The sequence below is a fragment of the Saccopteryx leptura genome, chromosome 4, assembly GCF_036850995.1.
Source record: "Saccopteryx leptura isolate mSacLep1 chromosome 4, mSacLep1_pri_phased_curated, whole genome shotgun sequence".
NCBI lineage: Eukaryota > Metazoa > Chordata > Mammalia > Chiroptera > Emballonuridae > Saccopteryx > Saccopteryx leptura.
The window spans coordinates 53,210,168-53,229,220 of NC_089506.1; the positions used below are offsets into that span (position 1 = coordinate 53,210,168).

At 36.1% G+C, this 19,053-nt stretch overlaps 1 protein-coding gene across 3 annotated transcripts in view; it reads left to right on the forward strand.

The window, feature by feature from the left end:
- UGGT2 (UDP-glucose glycoprotein glucosyltransferase 2) overlaps positions 1-19,053 on the forward strand; it is a 231,789-nt gene that overhangs the window by 206,239 nt on the left and 6,497 nt on the right. For all 3 annotated transcript variants that reach the window (XM_066380674.1, XM_066380675.1, XM_066380676.1), the window contains 4 exons: positions 10,417-10,599; positions 11,829-11,989; positions 12,616-12,730; positions 16,569-16,685. In XM_066380674.1, coding sequence (XP_066236771.1) covers positions 10,417-10,599; positions 11,829-11,989; positions 12,616-12,730; positions 16,569-16,685 — 576 coding nt within the window. The remainder of the gene's footprint in view (positions 1-10,416; positions 10,600-11,828; positions 11,990-12,615; positions 12,731-16,568; positions 16,686-19,053) is intronic.

Consider the following 19,053-nt stretch of genomic DNA (forward strand, 5'->3'; position numbering starts at 1 on the left):
AAGCCCAGCAGAACAGACACTGCACATCATCTAGTACATGTGATCAGGGTTGTCCCTTAGAGCCAGCTTGAAATGATAATCCCATCCACAAAAAGGGCCAACTGCATTCAGTACTCACATACAACAGGAGGGTAAATGCCACCCTCAAGAAGCATTTATAGAGTAAGGAACTCAAGTGGCCTAGAGGTCAATACCTCTGAGCCCATCTTCCTCATAAAGGTGCCACAACATATTTGAAAGTCAGAACAAAGCTACCTAATAAAAGACAAAATGGGCAGATAGAGAAATATGACCCAAATGAATCAACAGGAGAAATCCCCAGAAAAATAAAACTATTTGAAATGGAAGTGACCAAACTACCAGAAGTAGAGCTTAAAATAATGTTATTAGAATGCTCAAGGATCTTAGAGTAACAATGGATGAGCACAGAACTTAAAGAGATAAGTAAGCATTAAAAAAGACATTGAAATCATAAAAAAAAAAGTCAGAAATGACAAATACAATATCAGAAATGAAGACCACACTAGAAGGAATCAACAGTAGGCTGGATGAAGCAGAGGATTGAATCAGTGATTTAGAGGACAAGATAACAGAAGCAGAGCAGCAAAAAGAAAAGAGGCTCTAAAAGACTGAGGAAACATTAAGAGAGCTCTGCGACAACATGAAGAAAAACAACATCCCCATCGTAGGGGTTCCTGAAGGAGAAGAGAACAGACAAGGGATAGAGCAATGGTCCTCAACCGTTTGTGGGCCACGGACCAGTTTAATGTCAGAAAATATTGTCACAGACCGGTCTTTAGGGTAGGACAGATAAATGCACAAAATAAAATTATGCGACCGGCATAAAAACTGTGGTATTTTTAAATAGAATTGTTGAATTTACGAGACAAGTGTCACGAGTGAGTCTTAGACAGATGTAACAGAGGGAATCTGGTCATTTTTTAAAAATAAAACATTGTTCAGACTTAAATATAAATAAAACAGAAATGATGTAAGTTATTTATTTTTTCTCTGTGGACCAGTACCTACAGAGGAGCCCCCATAAAAATGAAATCTGACTTCTCAACAGAAACACTTCACGGTCGAAGGGAATGGCAAGAAATATCCAAAATGATGCAAAACAAGAATCTACAGCCAAGACTACTCTATCCAGCAAAGCTATCATTAAAAAATTGAAGGAGAAATAGAGAGCTTCCCAGACAACAAAAAAGGCTCCGGGAGTTCTATTACAACCAAACCAATACTGAAGGAAATGTTAAAGGGCCTGCTATAAAAGAAGCAAAGGAAAACAGAAGTCAAGAGAAAGAGGATTATAGGTTTAAAGAATAAAATGGCAATAAATAAGCACATATCAATAATAAACTTAGATATAAATGAATTAAATGTCCCAATCAAAAGACACAGGGTAGCTGCTTGGATATGAAAACAAGACCCATATGTATGCTGTCTACAAGAGACACACCTCAGAACAAAAGACAGATGTATACTGAAAGTAAAGGGATAGAAAAGAATATTTCATACAAATAGAAATGAAAAAAAAAGCTGCATAACAATATTTATATCTGACAAAATAGCCTTTAAAACTAAAGCTATAGTAAGGGACAAAGAAGGTCACTACAAAATAATAAAGGGAGCAATCCAAAAAGAGGATCAAACCATTGTAAATATTTATGCATCCAATATAGGGTGCATATAAATATATAAAGCAGATTCTGACAGACATAAAGGGCAAAATCAATAGCAATACTATAATAGTAGGGGATTTTAATACTCCACTAACATCAATGGATAGATTTTTCCAGACAGAAAATTAACAAAGAAACAGCAGCCTTAAATGACATACAAGATGAACTGGCTTTAATTAATATCTTCAAAACATTTCACCCCAAAGCAGCAGAATATACATTATCTTCAAGTGCTCATGATACATTCTCTAAGACACAAAACAAGTCTTAATAAATTTAAGAATATTGAAATCATATCAGGCATCTTCTCTGACCACAATTTCATGAAACTAGAAATCAACTACAATAGAAAAGCTGAAAAACATTCAAACACTTGGAGGCTAAAGATCATGTTATTAAATAATGAATGGGTTAATAATGAGATCAAGGAAGAAATAAAAAATTTCCTTGAAACAAATGAAAATGATCATACAACAACCCAAAATCTATGGGACACAGCAAAAGCAATCCTAAGAGGGAAATTCATAGCATTACAGGCATACCGTATGAAGCAAGAAAAGGCTCAAAAAATTTTAACCCTGCACGTAAAAGAACTAGGAAAAGAACAACAAATAAAGCCCAGAGGAAGTAGAAGGAAGGAAATAATAAAGATCAGAGCAGAAGCCCTGGCTGGTTGGCTCAGTGGTAGAGCATCAGCCCAGCGTGTAGAAATCCCAGGTTCAATACCTGGCCAGGGTCCACAGGATAAGTGCCCATCTGCTTCTCCACCCTACCCCCTCTCTTTTCTCTCTGTCTCTTTCTTCCCCTCCCACAGCCAAGGCTCCTTTGGAGCAAAGTTGGCATGGGCGCTGAGGATGGCTCCATGTTCTCTGCCTCAGAGCAAGAATGGCTCCAGTTGCAATGGAGCATCACCCCAAATGGGAAGAGCACCACCCCCTAGTGGGCATGCCGGGTGGATCACAGCCATGCGCATGAGGGAATCTGTCTCTCTGTCTCCCTACTTCTCACTTCAGAAAAATACAAAAATAAAAAATAAAGTAAAAAAAATAAAGAACATCAGAGCAGAGATAAATGACACAGAGGCTAAAAAAAAAAAATACAAAAGGTCAATGAAACCAAGAGCTTGTTCTTTGAAAAGGTAAATAAGATTGTTGAACCTTTAATTAAACTCATCAAGAAAAAAAAGAGGACCCAAATAAATAAAATTAAAAATTAAAGAGGAGAAGTAAGAACTTGACATCACAGAAATACAAAGGATTGTAAGAAAATACTATTAAATCTATATGCCAAGTAATTGGACAAACTAGGTGAAATGGATAAATTCCTAAAGACATAACAGTCTTCCAAAACTGGATCTGAAGGAATCAGAAAACCTAAGCAAAGTGATTAAAACAAATCAAATTGAAACAGCCAACTAAAAACTCCCAGAAAACAAAAGTCCTAGACCAGATGCTTCACAGGCAAATTTTACCAAATATTCAAAGAAGAATTAACACCTATCCTTCCCAAGCTATTACAAAAAATTCAAGAGGAGCAAAGACTTCCAAGCTTATTTTATGAGACAAGCATTATCCTAACTCCAAAATCAGGCTAAGACACTACAAAGAAAAAAAACTGTAGTCCAATATCCTTGATGAATAGAGATACTAAAAATCTCAACAAAATATTAACAAACCAGATTCTGCAATACATTTAAATAATCATACATCATGATCAAGTGGGATTTATTCCAGGGAGGCAAGGCTGGTACAATATTTGCAAATTGATAAAAGTGATTTATCACATAAACAAAATGACAAAAAGTCACATGATGATATCAATAGATGCAGGAAAAGCATTTAATAAATTCCAGCAATGATTTATGGTCAAAACTCTCAGCAAAGTGGGAATACAGGGAATATGCCTCAACATAATAAAGTTCATGTGTGACACACTGATTGCCAACATTATACTAAATGGGCAAAATTAAGAGTAATCCCCTTAAGATCAGGAACAAGACAGGGATACCCCCTTTTACCACTCTTATTCAACATAGTTCTGGAAGTTCTAGTCATAGAAATCAAATAATAAGAAGAAATAAAAGGCATCCATATTAGACAATAAGAAGTAAAATTGTCATTATTTTTTGATGACATGATACTCTAGATAGAAAACCCTAAAGTCTCAATCAAAACACGACTAGAGCTGTTAATGAATTTGCAAGGTGGCAGGATATAAAATTAATCTTCAGAAATCAGTGCCATTTTTATATACCAACAATAAATTGTCAGAGAAATTAAGGAAACAATCTCCTTCACTATTACAACAAAAATAATAATAATAAAGTACCTAGAAATAAATTTAACCAAGAAAGTAAAAAACTTGTGCTTAGAAACTTATGAGACACTGAAAAAAAGAAACTGAGAAAGATACAAACAAGTGGAAGCATATACCATGTTCATGGATAGGAGGAATTAATATCATTAAAATGTCTATATTACCCAAAACAATCTATAGATTCAATGCAATTCTTATTTAAAAAACCTATGGCATACTTCACAGATATAATATTCCAAAAATATATATGGAACCAAAAAAGAACCCAAATAGCCTCAGTAATCTTGAAGATGAACAAAGTGGGAGGGATCACACTTCCTGATATCAAGTCACCATATTTCCCCATGTATAAGACACACTTTAATTTTGGGGCCCGAAATTTGAAAAAAAAAAAAGTATTACATAAAGTTACTGAACCCAAGTTTTATTCATTATAAAAGTCATACAACACCTCATCACTGTCAAAACTCCCATCCTTTGGCTTGTCCTCATCTGTGTCTGATGACGAATCACTGTCTTCATATATTGCCTCGTCCTCAGTTCCATCTATGGCATTTAAAATGCTACACTTCTTAAATGATTTAACAATTATCTTAATCTTGATAGTATCCCAAGATCTTTTCACCCAGGTACAAACTTCTCCTGTATTGGTTTCTTCACTCTTCCTGCTGGTGACAAATTGTCTACAACAATGAGCACAAAAACAGGGCAAAATAGTGAGAAATGCAAGTAAAAAATATCTAAAACCACTGTTTAAGATGCTCCCAGTTTTTAGACCCCAAATTTTTCGAAAAAGGGTACATCTTATACATGGGGAAATATGGTATATTACAAGGTTATTATAATCAAAACAAATTGGTACTGACATAAGAATAGACACACAGATCAATGGAACAGAACAGAGAACCCAGAAATAAACCCATGCAGGAGAAGGCAAGAGTATACAATCGAGTAAAGATAATCTCTTTAATAAATGGTGTTGGGAAAATTGGACAGGTATATGCAAAAAAATGAAACTACCAACTTATGCAATTCACAAAAATAAACTCAAAATGGATGAAAGAATTAAATATAACTTATAAAACCATAAAATTCTTGGAAGAAACATAGACAGTAAACTCTCTGATAGCTCTTGTAGCAATATTTTTGCCAATATATCTCTACGGGCAAGTGAAATAAAAGACAAAGTAAACAAATGGAACTAGATCAAACTGAAAAGCTTTTGCACGTCATTAACAAAATAAAAAGACAACCCACTCAATGGGAGAACATATTCACTGATGCGTCTGATAAGGGTTTAATAACCAAAATGTATAAAGAACTTCTAAAACAACACCAGGAAGGTGAACAATCCAGTTAAAAAAATGGGCTACGGACCTGAATAGACACTTTTCCAAAGAAGACATACAGATAGCCAATAGGCATATGAAAAAGTGTCCATTGTCACTAATCATCAGAGAAAGGCAAATGAAAACCACATTGAGATACCAATTCACACCTGTTGTAATGGCTGTTGTTAACAAATCAACAAACATCAAGTGCTGGGTTGGCAACGGTGTGGAGAAAAGGGAACCCTCCTGTGCTGCTGGTGGGAAAACAGACCTCTGCAGCAAATATTGAAAACAGTATGGCATTTCCTCAAAAAATTAAATATGGAACTTTCTTATGACCCAGCTGTCCCGCTTTTAGGAATATATCCTAAGAATCTCAAAACACTGATTCAAAAGAAGATAAGCAACCCCATGTTTATTGTAGCATTGTTTACAATAGCCAATATCTGGAAACAGCCCAAGTGTCCAATATTGGACAAATGAATTTAAAAGCTGTGGTATATATACACGATGGAATACTACATGGCCATTAAAAGAGAAATTCTTGCCTGACCTGTGATGGCGCAGTGGGATAAAGCATTGACCTGGAACACTGAGGTCGCTGGTTCGAAACCTTGGGCTTGCCTGGTCAAGGCACATATGGGAGTTGATGCTTCCAGCTCCTCCCCCTTCTCTCTCTCTCTCTGTCTCTCTCTCTCACTCCTCTCTCTCTAAAAAATCAATAAATAAAAAATATTTTTAAAAAAAACGTAAAAATAAAAAAATAAAAAATAAATAAAAAGAGAAATTCTTACCTTTTGCAACTGCATGATTGGACCTGAAGATTATTATGGTGAGTGAAATAAGCCAGACAGAGAAAGATAAATATCATATGATCTCACTTATATGTGGAATCTAATGAACACATATAAATAAACAGAAACAGAGGTGGGATCACAAGGAACAGGACAGCTGTCAGAGAGAAGTAGAATGAGGGAACAGGATCAAAGAAGGTGAAATTATTAGCCAAATTATTTAAAGGTAACATATAGATACAAATAGATTACAGGGCAGCAAGTTGCAGAGGAAAAGAGGGAATGTAGGTAGGATGAGGGGTAACGGGTGAAATGGAAAGAGACTTTGGGGTATGGGGGCACAGTGTGGTGGGTAGAGGATGTTATATTGAGTGGGATATTTGAAACCATGTTAAATTTTAAAAATAAAAAGGTTTAAAAATAAATATAAAATAAAATAAAATTTGACAGTAAAAATATGTGCAGCTTGACCTGTGGTGGTGCAGTGGATAAAGTGTTTGCCTGGAATGCTGAGGTTACAGGTTCCAAACCCCAGGCCCAAACCCCAGGCTTGCCCAGTCAAGGCACATAAAGAAAACAACTATATCGAGACAATATGAACACTTTACCATAGTTTGATAGTACCAGGAACAATAAACTTTTTTCATTTAAATCTTTGCTAAATTATATCTATCTAGGGGATAATCCTTTCCTGTCCAGACTACGTAAAATTGCAATCCCTTTTGATCTGTTACTCTATTTCCCTTACTTTTTTATTTTTTTCCATAACACCATCTTCTGTAGATAAATTACTAACTTCTTTTGTTTTCTACCTATTAGTTTGTGAGGGCCATGATTTACATTTGTTTTGTTCACTGCTGTAACACTATAGCCTAGAATAGTGCCTAGTATATAATGCATGTTGGGAGAATATATATATTTGTTGAATAAAAAAGATTTTTAAATTTCTTCTCATTTTTTTTTAATTTTGAAACTAAAGCAATTATTTCCAGAAACTGGTGTAACCATAATTTCATATTAATTCACTGATGCTTACAGTAAGGAATATAATTTAAATCTACATTGTTCTTACAAAAGCAGGGAGAAAATTAAATTAAGTATATAATTAGAAACTGGGTACAGATGAAAACTAAGGAGATGAATGCATATTCTGTAATTACTAACCCATTTTCATTCTTTACGTCTTTATCATCCTTCATCTCAGTTTGGGAAGGTGTTAAGCCAAACTTAACCAACACTGATTCATTAACTGTTCCAATGTAAATAGAAATAGATACTCTAAGCCAGTGGTCCCCAACCCCCGGGCCACAGACCGGTACCAGTCCATGGGCCATTTGGTACCGGACCACAGAGAAAGAATAAATAACTTACATTATTTTCATTTTATTTATATTTAAGTCTGAACGATGTTTTATTTTTTTAAATGACCAGATTCCCTCTGTTACATCTGTCTAAGACTCACTCTTGACGCTTGTCTCGTAAGTTCGACAATTATATTTTAAAATACCACAGTTTTAGGCCCTGGCCAGTTGGCTCAGTGGTAGAGCGTCGGCCTGGCGTGCAGAAGTCCCGGGTTCGATTCCCGGCCAGGGCACACAGGAGAAGCGCCCATCTGCTTCTCCACCCCTCCCCCTCTCCTTCCTCTCTGTCTCTCTTCCCTTCCCGCAGCGAGGCTCCATTGGAGCAAAGATGGCCCGGGCGCTGGGGATGGCTCCTTGGCCTCTGTCCCAGGCGCTGGAGTGGTTCTTGTCTCTCAACAGAGCGATGATCCTGGTTGGGCGCATGCGGGAGTCTGTCTGACTGTCTCTCCCCGTTTCCAGCTTCAGAAAAATACCCAAAAAAAATAAATAAATAAATTTAAAATACCACAGTTTTTACGCCGGTCACATAATTTTATTTTGTGCATTTATCCGTCCCACCCTAAAGGCCGGTCCGTGAAAATATTTTCTGACATTAAACCGGTCCGTGGCCCAAAAAAGGTTGGGGACCACTACTCTAAACCTTAAGACACTAAGTCAGATATCAAATATTCAGACCACAATAACTATCTTGTATTTTTAATCACTAAATTAGTCATAAATCTCAAACGTGAAACTTATAGAGAATCTAATGTATCAATTTACAACTCATTATATGTTTTTTGGACATCCTTATCATCTTTGTATCTCTGACAAACACGGTGGTATATACAGGGTGGGTCAAAAGTAGGATTACAGTTGTAAATATGTAAAACAGAGTTTATTGTTGTATTAATTATTGTATTTTCCATAGAACAATTGTAAACCTATGTTTGCTCCACCTCAATTAGAAACTGATTGCATAGGTGTTCCATAATCCAGAGGCTTTCCTTTCTAAAGTCAAATGTTCTCAAATCAAATGTTAGTTGTAAAAATATGAGAACATCTGTCTTAGTTAATAACCTTGCTAATTAATATAACTATTTTTAATGTCATTATGTAGTTTTATGTATACTTGTCTCTTTATATTTGCCAGCATTTTCATATTTCTTGTTCGTAGGTATATAGAAGTTAGTAGGTGTATAGAAGTAGCATTAACACTTGTGAATTTTTAGCAATTTTATAGTAAACTCTACCTTTTAAAATAATTTTTTCAATCATAAGATTTATATGGAACTATAAAAAACCCCGAATAGCTAAAGCAATCCTAAGGAAAAAGAATGAAGCTGGGGGCAGTACAATACCTGACTTTAAACTATATTATAGAGCCACAATAATCAAAACTGTATGGTATTGGCAGAAAAATAGACACTCAGACCAATGGAACAGAATAGAAAGCCCAGAAATAAAACCACATATATATGGTCAAATAATCTTTGATAAGGGGGCCAACAACACAAAATGGAGAAAAGAAAGCCTCTTCAACAAATGGTGTTGGGAAAACTGGAAAGCCACATGCAAAAGAATGAAACTCGACTACAGCCTGTCCCCGTGTACTAAAATTAATTCAAAATGGATCAAAGACCTAAATATAAGATCTGAAACAATAAAGTACATAGAAGAAGACATAGGTACTCAACTCATGGACCTGGGTTTTAAAGAACATTTTATGAACTTGACTCCAATGGCAAGAGAAGTGAAGGCAAAGATAAATGAATGGGACTACATCAGAATAAAAAGTTTTTGCTCAGCAAGAGAAACTGATATCAAAATAAACAGAAAGCCAACTAAATGGGAACTGATATTTTCAAACAATAGCTCAGATAAGGGCCTAATATCCAAAATTTACAAAGAACTCATAAAACTCAACAACAAACAAACAAACAATCCAATAAAAAAATGGGAAGAAGACATGAACAGACACTTCTCCCAGGAAGAAATACAAATGGCCAACAGATATATGAAAAGATGCTCAGCTTCATTAGTTATTAGAGAAATGCAAATCAAAACTACAATGAGATACCACCTCACCCCTGTTAGATTAGCTATTATCAACAAGACGGACAATAGCAAATGTTGGAGAGGCTGTGGAGAAAAAGGAACCCTCATACACTGTTGGTGGGACTGTAAAGTAGTACAACCATTATGGAGGAAAGTATGGTGGTTCCTCAAAAAACTGCAAATAGAACTACCTTATGACCCAGCAATCCCTCTACTGGGTATATACCCCAAAACCTCAGAATCATTGATACGTAAAGACACATGTAGCCCCATGTTCATTGCAGCACTGTTCACAGTGGCCAAGACATGGAAACAACCAAAAAGCCCTTCAATAGAAGACTGGATAAAGAAGATGTGGCACATATACACTATGGAATACTACTCAGCCATAAGAAATGATGACATCAGATCATTTACAGCAAAATGGTGGGATCTTGATAACATTATACGGAGTGAAATAAGTAAATCAGAAAAAAACAAGAACTACATGATTCCATACATTGGTGGAACATAAAAACGAGACTAAGAGACATGGACAAGAGAGTGGTGGTTACCAGGGGTGGGGGGAGGGAGGACGCAGGAGGGAGGGAGGGAGAGTTAGGGGGAGGGGGAGGGGCACAGAGAAAACTAGACAGAGGATGACGGAGGACAATCTGACTCTGGGTGAGGGGTATGCAACATAATTTAATGACAAAATAACCTAGACATGTTTTCTTTGAATATATGTACCCTGAATTATTAATGTCATCCCATTAACATCAATAAAAATTTATTAAAAAAAAAAAAAAAAAAAAAAAAAAAAAAAAAAAATAAAATAATTTTTTCCTTTAAAACAAAAACTACTTTTTCTTCCTTGAACGTATTCTTTGATTTGTGTGTGTGTCTTTTTTAGGAGGTAATTCCTCACATGGCTAAGGAATATGGATTCCAATACGAACTAGTCCAATATAAGTGGCCACGCTGGCTTCACCAACAGACGGAAAAACAAAGGATTATTTGGGGTTACAAAATTCTTTTCCTTGATGTCCTTTTTCCTCTAGCAGTGGACAAAATCATTTTTGTTGATGCTGACCAGGTAATAAGGCTAACTATTGTTTTTATTAGTAAACATTTCTATTCTTTTGAGTGTAGGAACTCAATTTATGTTGCTGGTATTTACTGTTATCTTTGTTGCCAGGTTACATAAGCATGTAAGCCATGATTATGATATAAAAGCAAAGATCTTTTAAAAAACTCAGAATTCCAGGAGAATTGAAGGCATTGCAAGAAATATCATTTGTTATTTAGGACATAACAGTTTTCTCTCTGAAGTAGTAATTTTTGTAATTTGGGTAATTAAAAATAAAAGATACTTAGTTATAATAAAAGTTATCTGAGTTCCTATGAATATGAGCTGATATTTGTAAAAAATCAACTATTCTTGCTGGAAAGTTAGCAACTATACATATTTTTCTTCTCATTGTTCCACCTTAAAAAACATTCTTTGGCATTTAGGCAAAAACCAAGTTCTCATTATTTTATGTCAATATTAATGTTATATAAATTAAATGCACAAGTTAGTATTTATATTTAGGACAAAAAGTATATTTTCAAATTTTATGTTATATTTTACTTATATTGTAAACTCTATTTTTTGTATTGTTTTCCAAGTCAGCAGATGTGAATTATTACCATTAGAAACTAAAGGAACAGGCAGATATGGGTGGTGAACTAAGCATTTGCAAACATAACAACAATATTTCTCCTACCTGTCCACAACATATACAGTGATATTTTTCAAGCAGGCTAGAGTCTATTAAAAAATGAAACATAAAATAAAATAAAATTTTTTTTTAATGAAACATGCAAACATTATTGCATTAAAACCATTGAAGCTAATCAGGGGATTTTTCTTTATGATTCAAACTAATATTTGCCAACATACAATAATAGAAATTTATCATAAAAATGATTTCAAATTATTAATCCATACCTTGAGAAAGAAACTTGGAGGTATGCACTTGTCTAATATTTAGTGTGCCTTCCCAAAATACATTTTGTTTAAAGTATATGATGAAAATGATGTAATAAATCATTCTTATTCATGAATAAGACCTCTGTCATATAAAGTAGGTATATAAATTTTAGGTTTCTCTTAGTCTATGAGGGCGAGAGAAAGAAATAGTAACTTAGTAGACTCGTGTTACATGAGGACTGGGAGGAAATGCAGCGCTCTGTATTTCTGCAATAAAGTAACGATTTGAGATTCAGATGAAGGAGCTTATATTATTTCATAGTCTTCATCAGAAAAACTGTATTATTTAGATTGTGCGACATGACCTGAAAGAACTTCGAGACTTCGATCTGGATGGAGCCCCGTATGGGTATACTCCATTTTGTGATAGCCGCACTGAAATGGATGGGTATCGTTTCTGGAAAAAAGGATATTGGGCATCACATCTTTTAAAAAGGAAATACCACATCAGGTAAGAAAGTGTGTACTCTTAACCTTTAGTAAATAAATAACTTTGAATCACTGATATTCTTTTCTCGTAGAAATTATACAATAATGTCAACCAACTACATAGTGCTATTGCATGCCAATCACTCTTATAAGACTTTACATATATTGACTCACAAAACCTTTATGACAGTCTTTTGAGGCACTGTTATTATCCCCATTTTATAGCTGTGGAAACTAAAGCATACAGCACTTACGTGACTTGCTCAGCTTACATAACCAAACCAAGTTAAACCCAAGTAATATGGCTCAAGTAGTATTATCCTAACTACTAAGAAAGATTTAAATTTTGTCAGATTACAAAATGGAGATACTGTCTTCAGTCTTTTACTGTTTCGTCATGCCATGAGTTTCATGAGATCTTGGAAAAATCTGAGGTGACTCTAAGAGGATCTGGATCCTAACAGTAGAATAACAAACTTTAGACCCCTTGGAAATAGTATTAGATATTGGGAGCAAATTTATGAAAGGATTCATTATTATTAGAGCCAAGGATATTTACGGTTAATGTCATTACAGTAGACAAACACTGGGGGGAAGTAAAAATCTATAAACAACATAGAGTACCAAGGAGTGCTCATTTTTTGGCAGTGCTTTATACGTTGTGGATCTCAAGAAGTTCAGGAGAATCGCAGCAGGTGACAGGCTCCGGGGCCAGTACCAAGCTCTCAGTCAAGATCCAAACAGTCTTTCAAACCTAGATCAGGTAAGTAAAATGTTCACGGAATAATTTTCAGTATATAGATATAGACTGCTCCCACTCCCTGCTCTTAAACTTTCAGCTTTTTCTCTTTATAGAATTCTCTATTGGATATCTAGACTTATATATAATTTTTTAACTTCAAGCTCAACATTTTAAAAATAATAGTATTTTATCTTCACTTTTCCATTCTAAAACCTCTTCTTCCCTCTATATGCCTTCTCGTACCCTATCTTTTTCTTATTCATTTCCATCATCATTTAAACATGTCTCTGATCTTCAAAACAGTTTTCCTCCTGTGCCCCATCTGTCTTCTGCCTCACATTTCACCTAGCAGACACTTTTTTTCTTCATATCCCACTAATTAAAACTACAGTGAATAATTCTACACACCCATTTGAATGGTTAACTTTAAAAAGACTGACCACACCAAGTGCTAACAAGTATGTGCAGTGGCTAGAACTTGCATACATTGCTGATAGAGAATGAAAATGATACAACCATTTTGGAAAATAGTTTTGCGATTTCATATAAATTTAAATATACACCTACCATATGATCAGTCTTTCCACTTCGAGGTATTTACCTAAGAGAAATGAGAATTGTATAGAAATGTATCTACACAAAGACTTTTGCATATTTGTGTAATTGTTCAACAACACTAAGGTCCCCCTTTAAGATGAATATTCATGAGGTTAAAGTGAAAGCAGTCAGCATGGTTTGTGTGTGTCTGTGTCTGTGTCTGTGTTTTGCAAGCCATGTTTAGTTGCATGGGTGAGAGTGCGGAGGTTTGGATTTAACCAGGACTATATTTTGCCAAGTGAATACAACTAAATGACACAGGTAAGATAGTCAAAAGTGTGTTCAAAGGTTTAACTGGAATGACTAACCATGGAAATTAACTCTGTAAGGAAGGGAGTGAAGACATTAAGGGATGAGGGACAATGAAATAGTGGTGGGATCAGCTGATTGAAGGTTCAAATTGTGGTCAAAGGATATTGATATCTGAATAGTAGATGGAGTGAGCTGAAAATCAGAGGTTGTCAGGGAGTGGGATCATGAATTTGAAATTATAGAGGATTTGACTGGAGCATGACGAGGGAGAAAGTGGCTGAGATAAGATGACAGACTTATCTAAGAAAACAGTTTTAGAAGGAACAGCGAAGCTTTTTTTTTTTTTTTTTTTTACAGAGACAGAGAGAGAGAGAGGGATAGACAGGGACAGACAGACAGGAACAGAGAGATGAGAAGCATCAATCATTAGTTTTTCGTTGCGCATTGCTACACCTTAGTTGTTCATTGATTGCTTTCTCACATGTGCCTTGACTGCGGGCCTTCAGCAGACCGAGTGACCCCTTGCTGGAGCCAGTGACCTTGGGTCCAAGCTGGTGAGCTTTTGCTCAAACCAGATAAACCTGCGCTCAAGCTGACGACCTCAGGGTCTCAAACCTGGGTCCTCGGCATCCCAGTCAGACACTCTATCCACTGTGCCACCGCCTGGTCAGGCCAGCGAAGCTTTTCATAGACTTTTTGTAGAGCAGTATTGGTTTTATAGTAACAAAAATGAGCAGAAAGTACAAAGAATTCCCATATTTATGGGTTCTCTATTCTATTCCATTGGTCTGTTTGTCTATTCTTTTTTCGAATACCGTATTTTCTTAATTACTATAGATTTTATAGTAAGACTATTAAGTTCAATAGTAAAAGTCTTCTGACTTTGTTGTTATTCTTCAATATTGTGTTGTCCTGGATTTTTTTTTTATTTTACCGTTGCATATAAATTTTAGAATCAGTTGGTCAATATCCACAAAATAATTTGCTAGGACTTTTATTGGGATTGCATTGAATCAATAGATCAATTTGAGAAGAATTGACACCTTATTAATATTGAGTCTTCCTATTCATGAGCATGGACTATCTTTCCATTTATTTAGACCTTCTCAGATTTTATTTATCAATATATTATAATTTTCTTTCTTCATGTGGAAGAACATATTTTGTTATATTTTTACCTAGGTTTATTTTGGGGAGTTATTTTTTGTTTGTTTTAATACTAATGGAATGGTGTTCTTTAATTTAAAAAAATTTTTTTACGTGAGAAGAGAGGAAATAGTGATACAGACTCCCTCAAGTGCCCCAACAGGGATCCACCTGGCAATCCAATTAGGGCCGATGCTTGAATCAACTGAGCTATTTTTAGAACCTGAGACTAATGCACTGGGACCTACCAAGCTATCCTCTGTGCCCTGGGGCCAATGCTCAAACCAGTCGAACCACTGGCTGCAGGAGGGGGAAGAGGGAGAGAAGGGCGAGAGGGAAGGGGAGAGAAGCAGATGGTCGCTTCTCTTGTATGCCCTGACTGGTAATTGAACCCAGGACATCCATACGCAGGTTGACACTCTATCCACTGAGCCACTGGCCAGTGCCTAATTTCAAATTCTCATTGTTCATTGCTGGTATGTAACAACTGACTTCTGTATATTAACCTTGTATCTTCTGACCTTGCTATAATTCTTAATTAGTTCCAGAAATTTTTGTTTGTTTGTTTGTTTTTATTTTTAGGACTTTCTGCATAAGCAATTCTGTTACCTGCGACAAAGACAGTTTTATTTCTTCCTTTTCAGTTTGCATACCTTGAATTTCCTTTCCTTGTCTTGTTGCATTAACTAATACTTCCAGTATTGATATTAATAGGAGTGAGAGAAGAACCTTAAAATTATGAATCTTGGAACTTAGTTGAGACAGCTAACATAGGTACCCCTGTGCACTCTCAAAGAGAGAAGAAGCATGCCCTTTACTCTGGAATGTGAACCCACAGTATCTGGGGAGAAGAAGGAAAGGTCTCTATATCCCCTGGCATATGAATGAATATCTCTGGGAAAGGTGTCCCTAAATCTCTTCAGAGGTCACTATCTTTAACTTACTGGGCTCATTTGCCATTTAAATATCCTCTAACTCAGATGCCAGCAATCTTTGCTTAGAAAGCCCTGAGCATGCAGAAATGTGAAAATATTCATGGAACATTGTTTTCTAATAGGGAAATTAAAGGTCACCTCAGTATCAGAATGTGGCAGTGACTGACATAAACAGTAATAGCAAGCACATTGTGAGTGATTAATACTGGTGTTTCAAGGGAGATAATCTGGGGAATGGGAAGTGCTGGGTTTCTGGGCTTCCCTCTTCTGCCCACTTGATGCTAGGGGTCAAGTCCAAGGCAGGTGTGGACTTAGTTCCGGTGCATGGGTTCATTCATGACACAAAATGATTGGGTCAAGTTATATATTTAAAGCTTAAAAATAGATATCTCAGATTTACATGTTTTTTAAGGATATGTTTATAATCTAAATGACATCTTCAACTTCTTTTGTCTGATTCTAATCTCTATATATGTCTTTGTTTAAATCTTTTTTTTTTTCGTTGCAACACCTTAGTTCACTGATTGCTTTCTCATATGTGCCTTGACCACGGGCCTTCAGTAGACCGAGTAACCCCTTGCTGAGCCAGCAACCTTGGGTCCAAGCTGGTGAGCTTTTTGCTCAAGTCAGATGAGCCCACGCTCAAGCTGGCAACCTCAGGGTCTCAAACCTGGGTCCTTCCGCATCCCAGTCCAACAATGCTCTATCCACTGCGCCAAGAGGGAAAGGGGATGATAGGATGGGATAAACCTGAAGGGAAGGGGGGAGGGCACTGTAGGGAGGGGGCAATGGAGATGTTGAGGGGAATAGGGGGGAGGGGGGATGCATTTGGGGTGACCCTAGAATCTATGTAAACACAATTCATTAAATAAATAAAAATGCTAACCAAAAAAAAAAATTAACAAAAAATATCTCTTTTTTTTCTGTAGGATCTTCCCAATAATATGATTTACCGAGTTGCCATTAAGTCTCTTCCTCAAGATTGGCTATGGTGTGAAACCTGGTGTGACGATGAATCCAAAGAAAGAGCCAAAACAATTGATCTGGTGAATATCTGTGGTTCTTTCCATTTGTGTATAAGCAGATATGAAAATGTTCAAATAGAAATATTTTGTGTTTTACAAATGGAATGGCACATACAAGTACACGGCTGTGTCAGGGGTCCCCAGGTTCACCCCCAGGTTTGATGATTCATTAAGAGGACTCACAGACTGAGAACACAGTCTTGCTCATGCCTATGATTTATTCCAATGAAAAGGTATAAAACAAAGGCAACAAAGGGAGATGGTGCATGGGGTCCAGTCCAGAGAAAACCAGGCGTGGGTGTCCAAGAGCCTTCACCCTATGAAGTTCCACGGGACAAGCTTAATTCCTTAAGCTATGAAAAGTTTCATAACACATGCAAAATGTTGTCTAGCAGGGAAGCTATTAGAAATGAAATGCCCAGGGTTCTTATTGGGGACAAGTCAGATAAGTAACCCCTCTGCCTGGCACATACCAAAATTCCCACCATCTAGAAGAAAAGTGGGCATTCAGCATAAAGCATACTGTTTGCTCAGATTAGGTACAGTGAGCCGTTCCTATTGGGGAGTGGTGGGAACACTTCTGAAATACATGTCCCCAGATGCCAGCCATGGGACAACCTTGTGAACAGGCCTTTCTAAGAATAGGAATCTTAGGCTGGCTATGTTAACTGTTTTCTGCACAGGGCTTTTGAAAGAAAGGCCATGAGCTGACAGAAATGTTCATTAGTAAGCTATCATATTAGTATGTCATCAACTTAATTCTCCTGCAAATATATTCCCCAAATAATGATAACCAAAATAATTGTCTCTACCCAAATTATTCTATACATGTCTATTTTATTCCTTGTTTTTGAGAAATAAGTTTATTTTCATTTTAAGCAATTTAATTATGCTACAGTTTCACTCTCCTAAGCAGGAAATATTTCAAACTACAGTAATTTATTTATTGTCTAAAACACATGTTCAAATACTATATTGTCTTTAACAGTTACAGGATATTATCATTTATTTTCTGACTATATTGTTTTTATGTGCTAACTTAAGTATAAAATAATTATTTATAAGATATTCCCTGAAGAATAAACTATCTAAATTTTAGAATTCATACAGTTTTGAACAAAATAAAACAGAACAGTAAAATATAAGGATGTTTTTCCAGATATGTATAGAAATATATAGAAAAAAAATGGTAGCATGCCAACATGTTAGAATGCAATTATAGATGATAGAATGAAGCAGAAACAAATAAGATGGTATTATTAAGAAAGAAGCAAGAAAGTTTTTTGTATTGAGTTTATTGGTATATGACAGGTAACAAAACCATACAGGTATCAAATGTACAACCCAACAAAATACCATGTGCATAATTGTATTGTGCACCCATCACCACAGTCAAGTCTCTCCGTCCCCATTATCTCCCCTCTGCCCTCTTCCCCTCCCCCACCCTGCTTCTCTCTCTGGCTCTCACCATACTGTTGTCTGTGTCTGTTTTGTATATATACATTTCTTTTGCTTAATCCCTTCACCTTTTTTCACCAAGCCCTCTAGACCCCTCCCCTCTGACGTGTCAGTCTGTCCCGTGTAACCATGCTTCTGTTTCAGTTTCATTTGTCAGTTTATTTTGTTCATTAGATTCTACATATAAGTAAAATCATATGGTACTTGCCTTTCTCTGCCTGGCTTATTTCACTTAGCATAATAGTCTCCAGGTCCATCCATGCTGTCACAAAGGTAACATTTCCTTCTTTTTATGGCCAAGTAGTGTTCCATTGTGTAGATGTACCACAGCTTTTTTTTATCCACTCATCTAACTGATGAGCACTTGGGTTATTTCCAGATCTTGGCTATTGTTTTATTGTAAATAGTGCTGGAATGAACCTAGGGGTGCATATATTCTTTTGAATTAATATTTCAGGATTATAAGCAAGGGAGTTTTCTAAAGAGAAATCAAGAATATTACTGAACCTAGCTATGATGTTGTTTAAGGTTGTGTAGTAACATAAAAGGTTGTGACTAATATCTTAGTGACATATGTCTCCTTGGGATCTTTAGGAGTACTTGGGTTACCTTGAGCTGCTTTAACAAATCCCCAAATTTCAGTGGTTCCACACTGACCCAAGTGCAGATCTAAGTGGGCATCCTTTCGGGAAACTTCCCTGTATCTCATAATTCAGGGACCAGACTCTATCCAACTTGTGGCTTGTATCCTCTAGGGTCCTCTCATCAGCTGTATCCATCTGTCAGTATGGCGGTCATGTGGCCATTGAGCACTTAAAATGATGCTAGTTTGAATTGAGATGTGCTGTAAATTGTAAAATATATACCAGATTAGGAAGACTCAGTGCAATAAAAAGAATGTTATATTGATTACATATGGACTGATAACTGA